General features: G+C 36.0%; 1 protein-coding gene across 1 annotated transcript in view; it reads right to left on the reverse strand.

The window, feature by feature from the left end:
• The window catches only part of ODF2L (outer dense fiber of sperm tails 2 like), a 92,712-nt gene that overhangs the window by 36,812 nt on the left and 36,908 nt on the right, over positions 1-18,992 (reverse strand). Inside the window, exons 4-9 of the mRNA XM_042781696.1 lie at positions 17,161-17,223; positions 16,951-17,022; positions 16,264-16,380; positions 11,123-11,308; positions 3,819-3,928; positions 2,340-2,475 (exon numbers count right to left, since the gene is read on the reverse strand). Coding sequence (XP_042637630.1) covers positions 2,340-2,475; positions 3,819-3,928; positions 11,123-11,308; positions 16,264-16,380; positions 16,951-17,022; positions 17,161-17,223 — 684 coding nt within the window. The remainder of the gene's footprint in view (positions 1-2,339; positions 2,476-3,818; positions 3,929-11,122; positions 11,309-16,263; positions 16,381-16,950; positions 17,023-17,160; positions 17,224-18,992) is intronic.

The following is an 18,992-nucleotide window of genomic DNA, read 5'->3' on the forward strand; positions in this document are numbered from 1 at the left end:
ATATGATTAAAAATTAGATTTATAATTAATGACATATTCTTCTAATGCTTTCTATGTGAAGTATATCAAGGAAATTAAGAAAATATTCATAATAAATAAAATTTCCCCCTCTCCCTAGAGAAAAGATTTTAAGCATTCACTCAACAAATATTCCATGACAGTAACATAAAAGAAAGAAAAAAATAAACTGGGAAGAAAAAAATAAACCAGAAACCTAAGAACATTTTTTATAAAACAACTCTTATAGGAATTTTCAGATATTTGAAAAGACAGCAGCACTCAGAGAATAAAAATAATTCTTGGAAACTAAAACTTTTAAATAAGGATTATAAGAAAATAATGAAGGAAATCTCCCCAAAATTGAACAAAAGTAAGAAAGACAGAATACTGAGTATCAATCCAGAAGGCCCCACAAATGAGTAACTGTACATCTGGAGAAAATGGAAAAAACAGACAGGGCTGAGGAGGGAGCATTACCAAAGAAATAATACAAGAGAATTTTCCAGAGTTGAAGGACATGAGGCTCTGGATGCAAAAACTCTACAAAGAACCAAGTACCATGGACAAGAATTTAACTATAATTAGACCATAAAACTAAACCCACTGTAGTGAAGTCAACACTGACACATAGCAACCCTGTAGAATAGAGCAGAAATGCCCATAGAATTCCCAATGTAAATCTTTACAGAAGCAGATTGCCTCATCCTTCTCCCACAAAGCAGCTGGTGGGTATGAACTGCCAGCCCTTCAGTGAGCAGCCAAGCACTTTAACCACAGTGTCACCAGGGCTCCCAAAGACAGAACAGGTACCTAAAAAATCGGTTGGCCCCTGGAGAAATAAATCAAAATTTGAAATGAATAAAATTTCCTCTCTTATATGTGGCATCTTTCGTATGTAGAGTATGAAAGGTTTAGAACAAGGTAATGAGATTTGGGTTCATTTCCAATTTCCTTCTGGAAAATACTCTTGTTATAATAATAGTTAAAAAATACTTAAAACCTTGAATGCTTTCTTAAGATGATTTTCTTTGGTGATAATCTTTTAAATTGTTTTTAGTCCAGAGTTCTGGTGGCATAGTGCCTAAGGCATTTGACTGCTAATCAGAAGACCAGCAGTTCAAATCTACCAGCTACTCCTTGGAAGGAATATTGGGCAATCTACTTCCATAGTGATACCACCTCAGAAACCCAAAGAGGGGTCACTATGAGTCAGAACTAAAAACAGTCATTGTAATTTTTATATAATGTTGACACAATTTTAAATAGCAAGTAATTATAATATTTTTCCAAGGAAAAGAAATGAATAAATTTTTAATGCAAAATAAAAGAACTCTTAAAAGAAATAAGTCTTAGCATTTCATTTTTAATATTACAGATACTTTATCTTTTAAGTAGCACATAAATTAACTGTGTGACTTCTTAATACACAGAATAAATGTAAATTTTTAAAGCTAAGTCTAAATGGAGTGATACAATCAAACTATTTAAATACAGCAAAATAATGTTAGATGTTCATTTTACAAGTTTCTCTAAAATATACTCTACGCTACTAATATACTGTTACATATGTTCACAAATCTTATTTCATAGTTTTTAAAAATTCTTTTCTGTCTTCTATTTCATATTCTCTCAAAGTGGTAATGGAACCAGAAACAACATCATCATTTTTAGTCAAGTGTCATCTAATTACATGTATCTCTAGTTATCTGAAAACTCAAATATCTTTTTTTTCTCAGAAAGTAAAAGCTTCTTTCCCATCCTTTCTCTGTTACACATAGAAAATAATCACATGTTGGGTTTGACTAAGTTGGAAAATTCCTGCTGGTTATGAAGCCAAGAACATACTTTCGGTGTCAACAGATGAGGCTTGAGGGTGTATCCTATCGTAACCATGAGACCTACAAATAATCTTATACATTAAAGTTAACATAATCATGGATGATTCATTTAACTGCTAAAATTGGATAGTAATTTTTTTTAAGTGGAGACAAAGAGATAGTTATTTTACTTTATAAGTCTTATTCAGTCCTACTAGAAACAGTTTTTAATGTACATCTGTATATCAACTACAAACACTGAAAAAAATATATATACACATGTGTATATATATGTGTATATAATACAGATATTTAAAAATAGATATATTGGTAGTTTTAGAAATGACTTATCATATTGATATTCTAATACTCTGAGGAAATAAAATAAAGGACAAAATAATACAAGAGCACTATTCTAAACATACGTCATTACTTCCAGCTACTTCTACTAAGTAGACCAAGTTGTCATTACAATAAACACACATGCAAGTACATGCATATATACACATATTTAAATAGTACCTTTAATTTTGTATTCTCAAGATTGAGAGTTTCATTTTCATATTCAATAGAATGAAGTTTTCTAAGAATTTCTTCACATGATTTTTTTCCATGGTCTCCCATTTTCTTCAGGTCCTCCAAAAAATTAGCGATTTGCCTTTATAAAACGATGGTACATTTCACAAAAGTCAGAAATTTTCATTCAAATAATACATTTTAAACATGTTTCTGAAATCATTTTAATAGGGTGCACTGTTTCAAATAGGAAAACATGCAAAAAGTTACTAGACTTATTAGAATAAGAGCAGTACTACCTACTTATTGCTGCAGAGTCGATTCTGACTCAACAGCAATCCTACAATACAAAGTAAAAGTGTCCCACGGGCCTTCCTGTAAATCTTTACATAAGCAGACTGCCACATCTTTCTCCCACCAAGTGGCTGGTGGGTTTGAACTGCTGACTTTTTGGTTAGCAGTTGAATTCTTTAACCACTGCACCACTAGGGCTCTTCCAGAATGAGAGCAATAGGAAGAAGAAATAATCTAAAGAGTTACTACAGAAGGGATAGCTAAACCATCTGCTGTAAGTCTCTTATTACCACAATTTAAACATCTTTCTGTTCTCTCTTTCATTTAGCTTTTCTCCTTTTCCTTTGTCCATATTTTAATAGTGCCTGATGTATACAAAAACAGTTTAAGTGAACTGATATTACCTGTTATTAGAAACAACTGTCCACTGATAATGCCAATAAAAAATTATACAACATTCTTTTCTGGATTCACAACAATGTCTGAACTATAGGAATGCATGTCTGTGTGTCTTTCTCATTCATTCACTCATTCACGTACATTCACCACATTCAGAGCAAAGGTTTAATAACAGGATCAAGTAAGGCAATAACAACTAATTTTAGAAGTAAACTATGTATGCTAGTTTTCAATGATAAAAATGAAGGGAATATTCAGGAAATAAAACATTTTAAAAATAAATACTCAGGATTCATTATCATTAGCTTATCAATAATAAATTTCAAGTCACAAAATACATGTATTTTTACTTATTTGTCTTTTCTGTTATGTAGTTATATGGCATTTTAATTAAGGAACAATAATTTTTAGGACTTTGAAAGCACATTTTATAGCATAAACTTTTTTTACTTATTCTTATTGTACATTCCTATTTAATAGAGAAATATCACTTCTACCTTAAGACAAAATTAGTTCATATACTAGATGACATACACTAAAATATCATATATGAAACTATGTTTCAAAATGTGAACACCAATGCACTTTTTATGGGTGATCACTTTTTACTGTATTTTTATAGTAAAGTAGAACAAGAAAAGTACATAAGAATTACAAATACCAAATATAAATCATATAGATGGCAACTTTACCACATGGAATAGAAGAACCAAACTACAAACCATTCAAAGTGGGGGAGAACTGAGAACCTTAAACGTAGAAAGATTCTAAGTTGTTGGTCTTTTTCCTTACTTTTTCAGAGTTTCAGTCCGAACTTCCAACCCAGTTTTTTCTATTATAATATTCTCATAATGACTTCTCCAGGCATTGGAGGCGGAAATTGTCTCAGACAACTTGGCTTCCTAAAAAATACATAAAGTACTCCTCTTGTAATTCAAGAACAATTTTTTTGTTGTTCAGGGCCTTAAACACAAATGTATTATAAACAAGGAAACACTCATTCTGTAAAGTATGGAGTTATTTTAGAAAAGTGCAATGTACTGCTCTGAAAGTAGGAAAATTTTGAAGTAATTATTAATAAAAACTCTGTATTACTCTTGTTATATATACATAGTGGCACTTGCAACTTAATATTTTAAAGGAAGTTGATGTAACCATTTTCAAATAATGCTTCATAATTAGTTAAAATAATTCCCTATCTATTTACTGGACTTTTCATTTTGTCTTCTATATACAGAAGACGCTAACAACCACACACATCAGAGGAAGAAAGGTGTCAATGGTGTACATAAGCCTCTGGACATGCTGCATTGGGCAAATCTGCTGCAAGAGACCTCTCTAAAGTGTTGAAGAGCAAAGATGTCTTCTTGAAGACTAAGGTGCGCCTCACCTGAAATGCATATGCATCTGAAAGCTGGACAATGAATAAGGAAGACCAAAGAAGAATTCATGCATTTGAATTGTGGTGTTGGTGAAGAATTCTGAATGGACTGCCAGAAGAACAAACAAATCTGTCTTGGAAGAAGTACAGCCAGAATGGTACTTAAAAGCGAGAACAGCCAGACTTTGTCTCTCATACTTTGGTCATATTGTCAGAAGGGACCAGTCCCTGGAGAAGGATCTCATGCTTGGTAAAGTAGAGGATCAGCAAAAAAGGGGAAGACCCTCAGTGAGAAGGACTGACACAGCAGCTGCCAACGACGGGCTCAAGCATAGCAATGACTGTGAAGATGGCAGAGGACCAGGCAGTATTTCATGCTGTTGTACACAGGAACTACCACCAAACCCACATCTGCATAGCAATTAATAATATACAGCCTTACTTATCTTTTATGATGATACCAGGCTCTGTTTGGTAGAGGTCATCCCTGTCAGCCTTTGAATGCTGCTACTGCTAACAAAGAGATAAACGTGGTAGTAGTGACTTATCCAGTTTGAATGTGAGCTCCATGAGGTAGAGAGTTTTGTCTGTTTTGTTCACTGCTGTTCTGGAAGAAGCATTTCTAGGGTCTTGAACAGTGCCTGGTACACTGCATATACTCAAGAAATAACTTTCAAATGAATCAGGCCTTTATAGATCCACTTAAAGAACTGCATCTGTTGCTTCCCCTTTCTATATTCTACAGAAAAACGAATTGCATTGAAATGGCAACAGTGCCAGTAATTACTAGTCAGAAGACCCAGAAGTAGTAATGATCAAAGTTATCATTTATGGAGTACTCCTTTCCTGCCACTATCCATTTATTCACAGAACAAGTATTTATTGAACTACTATGTATAAGAAGCTTTTGTCTACATTTTTTCACAGTAATGGTTTTGATATATTGAAGATTAGTATTTTTTTCATTTTATATAAAATAAATTTTAACATACATTATGAAACATAAGTTGGTGCAGTACAGTGAATTATTTAATATGGCCCTTTTAGCCATAGTCTTCATAACTCCCACCAAATGACTGGGTGGAACTAACCAAATGTGAGGTGCTTGTGGACCACCAAGGGGATTAGATAGCTTGCTCAATAAAACACAGGTAAACTGCTACAACTATTTTTAAATTATCTTCAGCAAAATTATACTTGTGTGTGATATTAATGATATTATCCAATAATTTCCATGTTCTGTTGGCTCACCTTTCTTTAGATCGGGCACATATATCAATCTCTTCCAGTTGGTTGGTCAGACAGCTATCTGTCTTACTCATAATTTAAATAAAGACCATGGCACCCTTGTGGGGGCAGGACCATGGAAATTTGATGTATGGAACTCTAACATGAGGATTGGTCAGTGCTGCCTTCCCGCTAGGCTTTAAAATGAGCCATCCTATAGGGAGAAAGAGGGAATCTCTCCACCATCAAGAAAGAAGAGCTAGGAGTGGAGCATATTCTTTGGACCCAAAATCCCTGCACTGAACCTCCTGGAGCCCGAAGACAGAGAGAAAGCAGTAACACTTTGCTGAAATGGTGAGAGACGGTGACACACAGTGAGAAGCAGACCACGGCAGCAGAGGCAGCAGAACCAAGAGAGTGACCAGCACAAGACAGAGTGGTGGGCTTCCTGTCTCATGCAGCAAGAAAGTATAGTGCCTTTGGGTTGAGGCATACTGGCCTGTAGCCATTTATCAGCAGAGCTAAAAGAATTTTGTAACAGTTGCCAGAGCAGGGCAGAGGCCAGGGGCCATGAAGCCTAGAGGCCAATCACTGTCCAGCTTTCACATGCATATGAGGTGACTGAATAAATCATGGCTTGGATCAGTAACACCTTTGTTCTTTAGTACTTTGAAAACATCTTTTGCAGCAGATTTTCCCAGCGCAATATGTCATGTGATTTCTTAACTGTTGCTTCCATGGGTGTTGACTATAGATCCAAGTAAAATGAAATCCCTGACAACTTCAACCTTTGCTCCATTTATCATATTGCTTATTGGTCCAATTGTGAATTTCATTTTCTATATGTTGAGATGTAATCCATACTTAAGACTGAATTCTTTGATCTTCGTAAGTGAGAACTTCAAGTCATCTTCACTTTCAGCAAGCAAGGTTGTGTCTTCTGCATATCATAGGTTGTTAATGAGTCTTCCTCTGATCCTGATGCCATATACCTCTTCATATAGTCCAGCTTCTTGGATTATTTAGTCAGCATATAGATGGAATACCAAAAACAAAGCAAACCCACTGCCACTGAGTTGATTCTGACTCATAGTGACCACCATTGAGTTTCCAAAGCAGTAAATCTTTATGGAAGCAGATTGCCCAGTCTTCCTTCCATGGAGTGGCTGGTGGGTTTGAACCACCAACCTCTGGTTAGCAGTCAAATGCCTTCAATACTGCACCACCAGAGCTTCTTACAGATTGAATAATTATGGTGAAAGGGTACAACCCCGACGTGTACCCTTTTCTGATTTTAAACCATGCACTATTCCCTTGCTCTATTCAAACAACAGCCTCTTGGACTAGGAACAGGTTCCTCATGAGCATAACCCAGTGTTCTAGTTCCCATTCTTCACAGTGTTATCCATAATCTGTTACGATCTGCACTGTCAAATGCCTCTGCATAGTCAATAAAACACAGGTAAGCATCCTTCTGGTATTCTTTGCTTTCAGCCAAGATCCATCTGACATCAGCAATGATATCCTTTGTTCCACGTCTGCTTCTAAATCCAACCTGCATTTCTAGAAGTTCCCTGTCAATATACTGCTGCAACCATTTTTGAATTATCTTCAGTAAAATTTTACTTATGTGTGATTTTAATGACATTTTTAAATAATTACCACATTCTGTTGGATCATCTTTCTTTGGACTGGGCACAAATATTGATCTTTTCTAGTTGGTTGGTCAGGCAGCTAGTATCCAAATTTCTTGGCATAAATGAGCAAGCACTTCCAATATTGCATCCATTTGTTGAAACATCTCAATGGATATTCTGCCAATTCTTTGTTTTTCACTAATACCTTCAGCGCATTGTGACTTCTTAAATATCATTGGGTCTTGATCGTATGCTACCTCCTGGAATAGTTGAACATTGATAAATTCTTTTTGGTACAGTGACTCTGTGTATTCCTTCCACCTTCTTTTGATGCTCCTGCATCTTTCAATATTTTGCCCTATAATTCTTCAATGCTGCAATTCAAGACTTGCGTTTTTTCTTCAGTTCTTTCTGCTTAAGAAATGATGAACACATTCTTCCCTTTTGGTTTTCTGATTCTAGATCTCTGCACATTTAATTACAATACTTTACTTCGCCTTCTTGAGCTGCCCTTTGAAATCTTCTGTTCAGCTCTTTTATTTCAATATTTCTTCCATTCACTTTAGCTATTCTCCATCCAGGAGTAAGTTTCAGAGTCTCTTCTGACATCCACTTAGGTCTTTTCTTCCTTTCCTGTCTTTTTAATGACCTTTGCTTTCTTTGAGGAACTCTGGTGGCTTTCTTCATGTATGATGTTATTGGTGTCATCCCACAACTCATGTGGTATTCTGTCATTAGTGTTCAGTACACCAAATCTGCTTTTCAGATGACCTCTAAATTCAGGGGGGATATAATCAAGGTTGTATTTTGGCTATTGGAGGGTTGTTTTAATTTTCCTCAGCTTCAACTTGAACTTGCATATGAGAAATTGATGATCTGTTCCACAGTCAGGTCCTGGCAGGTCCTGGCCCTGTTTTGACTTATGATATCGAGCTTTTCCATCATCTCTTTCCACAAGTCTAATTGATTTAACTCCTGTATATTCTATTTGGCACGGTCCACTTGTATAGTCACCATTTATGTTGTTTAAAAAAAAGGTATTTGCAATGAGTAAGTCATTTATTCTTGCAAAATTCTATTATGCGATCTCTGGCATCATTGTCATCATGAAGGCCACATTTTCCAACTACTGATGCTTCTTCGTTGTTTCCAAGTTTCACATCCCAATTACCAGTAAATAAATCTCCACTGCATGTTTGGTCAATTTCAGACCTTAGAAGTTGGTAAAAATCTCCAATTTCTTCATCTTTGGCTTTAGTGCTTGATGCATAAATTTGAGTAATAGTTGTATTAACTGGTTTCCTTGTAGGCATATACAATTTATCCTATCACCAACAAGAATTGTACTTTAGGATAGATCATGAAATGTTCTTTTTGACAATGAATGTGATTCCATTTCTCTTCCATCTGTCATTCCTGGCATAGTAGACCATATGATTGTCTCATTCAAAATGGCCAATACCAGTCCATTTCAGGTCACTAATGCCTAGAATATCCATCTTTATGCATTTCATTTCATTTTTGACAACTTCCAATTTTCCTAGATTCATACTTCACACATTCCACATTCTGATTATTAATGAATGCAGCTGTTTCTTCCCATTTTGAGTTGTGCCCAATCAGTAAATGAAAGTCTGTAAGTGTTACTCCACCCATGTCATTAAGGTTGACTCTACTTTGAGGAGTTAGCTCTTCCTTCCCCAGTCTTATTTTGAATGCCTTCCAACCTGAGGGGCTCATCTTCCAGCACTATATCAGACACTATTTTACTGCTACTTACAAGGTTTTCAATGACAAATTTTTTCAGAAGTAGATGCCCTGTCCTTCTTCTCAGTCTGTCTTAGTCTGGAAGCTCTGTTGAAACTTGTCCACCATGGGTGACCTTGCTGGCATTTGAAATACTGGTGGCACAGCTTTGAGCTTCACAGCAACATACAAGTCACCACAGTACAACAAACTGACTGACAAGTAACAATAAACATAGAGGTTAGAGTTTACAACATATATTTTTGGGGGACATAATTCAGTCCCTAACATATCCCATTTCATAATGAAACTGAGGCTTAGAATGCTTAAATGACTTACCCAAACTTTCAAGGTTAACAAATGACAGAGCCCTCCTATACTATGATCTGAGGCAGAGATGACGCTATTTAAATAGAAGAACTCTAAGAATGTTAATGACTTAATTATTTTTCACCACTGCAGTGAACTGCTTGATGTGGCCCTTCTAGCCACTGTCCTCCATTCTGTGAGGTTTTGTAAATCTCATTATTCATGCCTATTTGGGGTGGTGCGGTAGTAAAGGTCAGGTATCAACTTGGCTGGGCAGCTGGTAGTTAGTAGTCATTCTCTATAATGACTGGCAATGGACTCTGTGATGGGATTTAGGTTAATTCTGTTGGGGCAACACAGGTGGAATGTATCTTGAGTCCTGCCTTGCTGGAGGGTATAATTTAAATCACCACCCTTAGCTTCCCTGAGGGTATACCTACGAATCTCCTGGGAAGATTAGCTCTCCTCTTGCTCCGGCTTTGTGTCTTGGATCATCCTCATCTCACCCCTGGATTTGGGACAGCAGCCGTCATCTGATCTGCTGATCGAGGTTCATCAAACCCCAAGAGTTGGGAGGATCCGCCAGACCTACTCACAGACCCGGGACTCACCAGCCTGCCAGCCTCCACCACTACTACGTGAGACGAACCCTTGGGTGTCTGTGAGTTCTGTGAGGCGTTACAGTGAAATAAAGAACCCTAAGACTGGGGAAATTACTGGGAGGAGGAGGAGGAGTTAATATCTGAAATGATGGAGTGGCATAGTAGTTTGGACATTTGGGACATCTTTGACCTCCGCCTCATGGGGACCGGCCTCGTGCTGATCTTTCTAAGAGAAATTGTTCAAGCAACCACTCATCAATGTTTTCAGATATTCAACCAGATCTACAACTTTCTAGACTGTGAACCTAGCTCTCAATCCTTTCATCTAGTTAAGTTCTTCTGAAAGGTTAAATATTAGAGGCTCAAAAATGTTAACACTTAAGATTATAAAATATTATGTTGTTTTGTTTACACAAGCTTTTTACAAGTTGTTTTCATTTCTAAAAGCCTCTATTAATTCTGTAAGTCTTAACATAAGTTCTCGGGAGGTGAATACCAGTAAGAGATTAAAGAGTAAGTATTTTAGTAATTGGTAATTGAATAAATATAATTCATCAAAAACAACAAAGAACTAAGTCCACTTTTCAACTTTGTACTATACTCAAAGATATCTTTCACATGGTGTCTTTACGTCAGCATATGGGTTTAAATGCATTACAGAGATTAAGTGAAGTAAATTACTGAATAAAGTCATATGGTCTAACAACATAAATCAGCATTTCTCAAACTAGTGTTCCTCAGAACCAGTTCCAAGAGTTGCTTTGTGGGTAAAAGAAGAGTTCTGTGGTTAAATAAGTGTGGGAAACACTGAGTTCAATAGAGTTAATTAGACTGCATTACTGAAGGCCTTCTCAGGGCCTTTAATATGTCAATATACACTGTACATTTCCAAAGGGAGGTATAACCCTTAGTTAGTTGGCTGCAGAAGCCTTTTGTGTGTGGGGGGGACACAACTTAACATCTCTTTTAAGTAATGTTCCAAAGGAAATGCTGATATATTTAATATACAATTTTGACATCTTTGGAAACAAAATACTAAAGCATAAAGTGGGAGGCAAAGTTTCTCTAGTATCAAAGAGCATTAAGAGAAAAATAAAATTATTATATTAAGTATATGACATTAACTACATAAACTACATACACATAACTTAAAAACCCAAAATACATCTTTAAAAAAAGAATGTATACACTCACCTGATCTCTAATTTGGGAAGTAAGGTTCTCAATGCTTTCTGCAAAATTTTCAAGCCTTTGTTTGTAAGCTTTCGATGCCTTCTTCAAAGCTACAGCTTTCTGCCTACTTGATTCTTTGATCACTACAGCCTCATGCTTATTCTTCCTCAACTGCAAATTCCATTCAGTTATCTTTATTTCTAAGCTCTAAAAAAAACAAATCGGCAACAATTAAATCATTTTAGAACTTCTGTATTTATGTAACTATTATAAAAATACATAAAGAATCTTCTGGGCAGATATTATCAAAACAATCATAAGATTAATAAAAAGCCAAACAGTAAATAAATATGATTTTACCAATGCTTACTCTTAACCAGTTATACAATGTAAATTTAAAATATGTAAGACTACATAAAACTAAAGCTATTTATTAAAAATGCTAATCTTAAATGGACTTACTTCCATGGACTGGCTCTCAGCCCAACAGCAAAATGACCTACATGCAGAACATCTACCCCAGGGAGACGCACCCACCTAGCATAGGGAGATGCACCCCTTAGATCAATCAGCCATGAGACATCAGAGGGGCAGCGTTTGCACAAAGGGAAAGCCGGACAAACAGGAGTGCATAGATAATAAGAAGGGCACAAGGTGGGGGCAGTCACGGGAAGGAGGGGGAGGAGAGTTTTTTCATGGTTGGGGATGGTAATCCAGCCGTGAAATCACATGTGCATGAACTGTCAACTGTAAAACAAATCCATTTTGTAAATTTGCACTCAAAGCACAATTTAAAAAAAAAAAAAAGCTAATACTAGTGATTATGGTACAAACACTAACTTCATTAAAACTATTTTTTGTGATTTATTTTTTTAAAAATTTTAGTCCACAACTGGAATATTAAACATAAGTACTAGTTATTGCAGAATAAAATAATAATAATAATAATAATAATAATAATTAAACTGGAGACAATTCAAACACTAGATATATAAAGCCCAAAGAAATTAGTAGCTCCCAAATTTAAGATTCTTTAGTTCAAAAAGATAAAAGCTAAAAAGAAATCAATCATGAAGGATGTACACAAGATGAACATGAATTATTTACCAAGTTCTAATTAGATAGAATTAAGGGGCATGACTTGACACTTGAAAGAGTTACCAAAAGGACAATAAAAAACCCTGCTTTACCCAATAAGCTGTAAATTGGGGAACTCCAAAAGTAAATAGTTTTATATAAAGTAATGACAATTACATCCATAAGAGATGGATTTGATGGTGTTAGTGGCATGACTGAGGAGCTCTGGTAGCATAGTGCCTAAGGTACTTGACTGCTAACCAGAAGGCTGGCGGTTCAACCCACCAGCCGCTCTTTGGAACAAAGGTTGGGCAATCTACTTCCATAGTGATACTGCCTCAGAAACCCAAGGAGGGGTCACTAAGAGTCGGATCCGACTCCATGGCAGTGAGTTTGATTTTTGGTTTGAGTAGCATGACCATCTCCTTGATATATCCCTTGGTGACTTATCAAGAAACAGGATGGATAGATGATGGATATGATTTAGTATGATAATTCTCATGTTTTTATTTCAAAGTATTTTAAGACATTTCTTTAATACTTTTACATAATTTGAAACCTGTGTATATTGAAGAGAAAATGTAATTATTACAGAACTTAGGTTTTGACCTCTCATTTCTCAGCCATTTTAATCAAAAATATTTCAAAGGAGTCAGTGAAAAAAAAAATTGGGGCTTTTCTATTCAACTGCATAATTAAAATTTTTTTTTTTCTTAACTTCTACTAATATAGAGATTAAGAACATTTTAAGATTTAAAGTGTGATCTCTTACGATATACTTAGTAGACCAAGAGAAAGAACAGTTTTTTTTTTTTTTTTTTAATTAGGATTTGGGTGAAGATTTACAGAGTAAATTCACTTTTCATACAGCAGTTCACATATACTTTGTCTCATGTCATCGACCAAAATTTACAATGCAGCAGCTCCCCTCCCACTTCCTCCCCATAGTTACCTCCTCCCAGTGTCCATCCCTTCATACTCTTCGAGAGGCCCATTGTCTGCCAACCCTGTATATGATCTTGGATACACTCTCCATTTAGACATACATAATTGTTTAGCTTGATCACCCATCTATCCGTCCCTATACCCATATTTGCTTTCATTAACAACTCAGTATTGTATTTACAAAGGGGTTCATATTTGTTGTTTGTACTGCCCATGTAACTCTCTCTGTGAGAAAGAACAGTTTTAACTCTCTTTAAAAATATATCTTAAATTAAAACTCCCACTAAACATTTTAATAAGTATTTGGGAGAAAACAAGAAAAAGCAGTACAAGAGGCACTAAGAACCCCCCTCCCCCAAGAGAAAACAACTGTCATTCCCACAAGACACCACAGGGTGTCATTACCACAACATTAATAACCATTCCAAAACCCACTGTGTGGAGTCCATCCATTCACAGGGACCCTATAGGACAGTGTAGAACTGCCCCAAATGGTTTCCAAGACTGTAAATCTTTATGGAAGCAGACTGCCTTATCTTTCTCCCACAGAGTGGCTGATTGCTTTGAACTATTGGCCTTTGGGTTAGCAGCAGAATGCTTTAACCACTGTACCACCAGAGCTCCTTCCTATTAATAACAATTGCTACATGTAAGTAAGAAACCCTTTTAAATTCCAAAAGCGCAGTGAATGTTTTTTTCAAACAAGATTTCAGTGAAGACTTTTCGCACTAGATTTATGAAATCCCACTCTTAGCAATGTTAGTGCCTAAATAATCAAATTATTTTAATGGTTTCAAACTAAATAACCCCTTATAGTCTCTTGCCAAATGAGTAACACATGTTTAATATCAACTATTTTACTTTTCCTACCTCCAAAGAATGAAATGTGGTCCACATTAAAATCATTCTCCATCTCCTAAAATATGCAAAAATTACTCTAACTCTCATGGCTACATTACAAAAATCTAGAAAGAAAAATTGGTTCAAAGTATTATATGTCTCTTGGGATATTTCTCAGAGAATTACAATGTATTTAAAATTTTTAAAGACCCAATAATGAATTGACTTAACAATTCATGCTGCCAAAACTGAGATTTATGTTGCAAACCAAGTTAACTGTGTTTGTACTCAGAAGTAAATGCTGGCTCCCATTTATTGTCTTAACATTCCAAAAGTGTGTATGTGAGAGGGAATGCAGAAAAATCAGGAATGTAATGCAACTTCTTTATAATCAATGAGAAACAGTAGCATTTTTAAAAAAGAAACTGAACTCAAAGAATTAAAAAGAAGAATGTCTTGGCAAAATGTTAAGATTTTAGCATTGTGGTCTTTCTCCAAATTACTATGGTTATAAAAAAATAATTCTATTAGATTTACTTTTAAAAAGAATTATGTAACATTTTTTAAGTTGAAGAAAATATTCTCAAGAAATTTCTCAACTGCTATTTTAAGACATAATTAAACATTGCATAAGGAAGATAAATTGTATTAAATCATAAGAATTGTTCTTGTTGCATTTACCATGACAGAGCAATAGAATACCAATCCCTGGTCTTCTTCAGTGTTCTGAGACAGCAATGCCAAAGGACACTGGGAATCTAAGGGGGAAAGCGCTTAAAAGAACATGCAGGGGAACAAAGCACACATTTTACATTCTCTGTAAGTGTATTGGGAGCTCTAGTGGTGTAGTGCCTAAGGCATCTGACTGCTAACCAGAAGGCTGGTGGATTTGACCTCCTCAGAAAGAAGATTGGACGATCTACTTACATAGTGATACTGCCTCGGAAACCCAAGGAGGGGTGGCTATGAGTCGGATCTGACTCCATAGCAGTGCGTATGGTTTGAGTTTGGTTTTTAAGTGTATTAGATATCTAATTCAGAAGTCCTTCTGGGACTTGAGTCTCCATACACTTCTCTAAAAGTGGTAACACTGCTTCTTTTCCTTTGGTGAAAATAATGACAGGTTGTGCCTGTTTCATAATAACCTCAAATTATTATCTTAAGTAACTGTGAGACTTCCAAAAGAATATTTAAACCTCTCAGTTTAAGCCAAAAGAATTCCTCTTGATAATATTGCAAAAAGCTTATAACAAGAGGATTACTTGATTATTTAAAAGTCAAAGCCAGGTTAACTGATTTTTAAAAAATTACCATTAGTAACAAACACACACACACACAAAAAAGTATTGACTGTTTACTAAATATGTATGTCTATGTATGTCTGTATGTATAAATGTAGAAAAGAATGGAATTTGCACTAGACAACTATCCCGCAAAAGGCCTATTTAGAGTGTTAAAAAGCAAAGACATCACTTTGAGGACTATGATGGTCGGAATCCAAGCCATGGTATTTTCAACTACTTCATCTGCATGTGAAAACTGCACAATGAATAGGGAAGACTGAAGAAGAATCAATGCCTTTGAATTACGGTGTTAGTGAAGAATACTGAGTATACCATGGACTGCCAGAAGAACCAATGAATCTGTCTTGGAGGAATTACAGACAGAATGCTCCTTAGAAGTGAGGATGGCAAGATTTATTTACTTCGGATATGTTGATCAGGAGGGACTAATCCCTGAAGAAGCACATCATGCTTGATTAAACAGAGAGTCAGCAAAAATAGAGGAAGACATTCAATGAGATGGACTGACACAGGGACTACAAAAATGGTCTCAAACACAGCAAACATTTGTGAGGCTGGACTATGACCAGGCAGCATTTTGTTCTGTTGTACACAGGGTTGCTATGAGTCAGAACTGACTCAATGGCACCTAACAACAATGCTAACAATAGTTTCAGTGTTTTTCATATTTTCTCCTTTATATTTCTTGTAATTTATAAATTTTCCACAATAAACATAAAATAACTGTAAAATGGGGAAAAATGTTTGAAGTAATTCAATCTCTACAAATCCTTCTTACCTTGGTATTGAAAAGAGAGCATTTTCATATTGAGATGTGATTTCAAATCTTCACACTGGCCAAAAATCTTGTGATTAAGATTTGCTTTAAATATATATTACTTACAGCAACACTTAAATTGAATTTTCCAAAACCACCACATTCTGAATTGAAAATGGCTTTATATCTTTACATTGATTTTATCACATAAACTATAAAAATAGATAAATATTTATAACCTTTATATATTCTTTTAACTTATCATTTTCTGCTTCCTTTTTATGTATTTGGTGTTGTAGCCTATCATGTACTACTTTTACTGACTGTGAGAAACGGTTTGCTTTCACGGCATTTGCCTATAACAGAGAAAAGAAAATAAACAACAATAAAAAAATGTTATTTGACTTATCCTAAAAATAACTTTAATTGTACCTCTATTCAGCCACAATATAAAAAGCTGGTAAAAAAGTAAAGTATTTTTTCAAGTAATTGTACAGCTCATTACCAATGTATTGCATGTAAAACTATGTGGCATTTTCTCCCCACTCCCTTTATGTAATGGCTTCTCATAATTATCTCTTTTAAAAAACTTCCATTTATTCTCCAAAGCACAGATATGGGTATTTCTAAAATACTCCTGCAAACACCAAAATTCCTTAATGGCTTAAATTTTCCCAAAATTGAAATACAACACAAACATAGTTTCTAATTTAAAGTGATTTGTGCCAAGTACCCTGACTGATACAATATAATCTATATTTCTATTTAAATTATGTTATATTTGATACATAAAACTTGTAAAACACCCGAATAATCTAGGATTTCAGTAAACCTTTATGTGTTTATTTCTCAGAGGCTATGGGGTCCAGATGTAGGGATAAGATGGGAAGAAGAGGAATAAGGAATTCAGCTCAAAATTTGCTTACCTTTTCATTCTGAAACAAATTAGAAAGTTCTTGGATATATGCCTCCTTTTCAAGTACCTTCTTCTTAAGATGCTTGAGCAAATAAAACGTAAGAGTTAGAAATATCACACCTTGGGTAACAATGGCTAGTTTTATAAAACCAAGGAGCATACACAGAACAACCACAACAACAAAAGTCAGAAAGAATGGGTATAAATTGTAAAGACTTACAGTATTTTCATTTTCATTATCAGTTAGCTTCTCTAACAATATGCTGGATAATCTGTTTCCTACCTGTCGCAAAGAAAAAAGGATGATATAAATCAGTGTTCACTAAATCTACTGTACAACATATATAAGATGAAATAAGCATCACTCAAGACATTAATATAACTAATATGCACAGTTTAGGTTTCTTAACAAGTTAACCTAAGTGTTCCTACTCCCTTCAGGCACCTGTGCCAGAGGTCTAAGGACTGGCATTACAGCCTCCCCTGTGTTGTGCTCTAGCAAACAGGGGATCACCCTCTTAGCAGGTACCCATGGACTGGTGGCAATTCCCCTGTCTTTCCCACTACAGCAACTCCCAATCCCCATAACCAGAGACATGCCTGCTCTAATCTCCCTAGCCCCATTAGTCCTGTCTGCCCAGAGCCATCAGTTGGGAATTTCCATACCATCCACTCAGTGACAGATGATTCATGCATCTCACCCTGACAGCAGGCAAACAGCAGTATGCACACACAAAATTCAACCTAAAGACCAGTCAAAACTTTTCTTGTACCCACACCCAGGTAACTGTCTAGATAGACACATCACCTCACTAGCAATGCCAGATACATCCTCAGCTGCCCTGCAAGACCAGCAAACAGAGACCCTGAACTCTCACTGCCTTATCATCCTGGAGACAGGTAGTAAAAGCTTTATATCATCCAGACTACCAACCAGAGTAGCATGAATGTGCTGCCTAATCAGATATATCAAAACAAAACAAAAAACCAGGATGTAGCAAATAAATATACAATAAATAAATATAATAGCACTGTAATGACTCAGAGACAACCAAAAACAAAAACCAAACCCACTGCCAATGAGTCAATTCCAACTCCTAGCGATCCTATAGGACAGTGAACTACCCCTACAGGGTTTCCAAGGCTTATATTTTTACAGAAGTAGTCTGCCTCATCTTTCTCCTGCAGAGTGCCTTGCTGTTGTTGTTATGTGCCATCGAGTCAGACCCGACTCATAGTGACCCATCCTTGGGTTTCTGAGGCAGTATCACTATGGAAGCAGATTGCCCCATATTCCTTCCGAGGAGTGGCTGGTGGGTTTGAACCACCAGCCTTCTGATTAGCAGTCAAGTGCCTTAGGCGCTACGCTACCAGAGCTCCCCTGCAGAGTGCCTAGTGCATCTGAACCACTACCTTTTTCGTTACGAGCCCAATGCCTTAACCACAGTACCACCAGAGCTCCTTTGAAGACAACAGATAATATCAAATCTTATAGAGAAGCAGGCAGATGGCTCCAGCAAGTTAACAAAATAAAGAATCAGAAAACTTTTTGGAGGAAGAAAATGGTAATGGAAATACCTGATAAGAAATACAAAAGGCTAACCAGAAGGCTGGTGGTTCAAACCCACCAACCACTCCTCAGAAGGAAGATCGGGCAATCTATTTTGGTAGTGATACTGCCTCAGAAACCCAAAAAGGGGTTGCTATGAGTTGGATCCGACTCAACGGCAGTGAATTTGGAGTTTTTGGAACACATAAGGTTCTCCAAAAGATCACAGAAAACATAGACAAACCAAGAAAAACACAGACTAAATCAAGGAAAAAACAGACAAAGCATAGAAGAATTCAGGAAAACAACACAAAAACAAAACGATAAAATAAATAAATAAATAGACATTTAGAAACCACACAAACACAGCCACTGTTGTTGTTGTTGTTAAGTGCCGTCGAGTCATTTCCGACTCACAGCGACCCCATGCACAGCAGAACGAAACACTGCCCGATCCCGCACCAGCCCCACAATCCCTGCTATACTCGAGCCCATCATCGCAG

The sequence above is a fragment of the Orycteropus afer genome, unplaced genomic scaffold (genome assembly GCF_000298275.1).
Source record: "Orycteropus afer afer isolate SDZICR_OR568_19922 unplaced genomic scaffold, OryAfe1.0 scaffold00152, whole genome shotgun sequence".
Classification (NCBI taxonomy): domain Eukaryota; kingdom Metazoa; phylum Chordata; class Mammalia; order Tubulidentata; family Orycteropodidae; genus Orycteropus; species Orycteropus afer.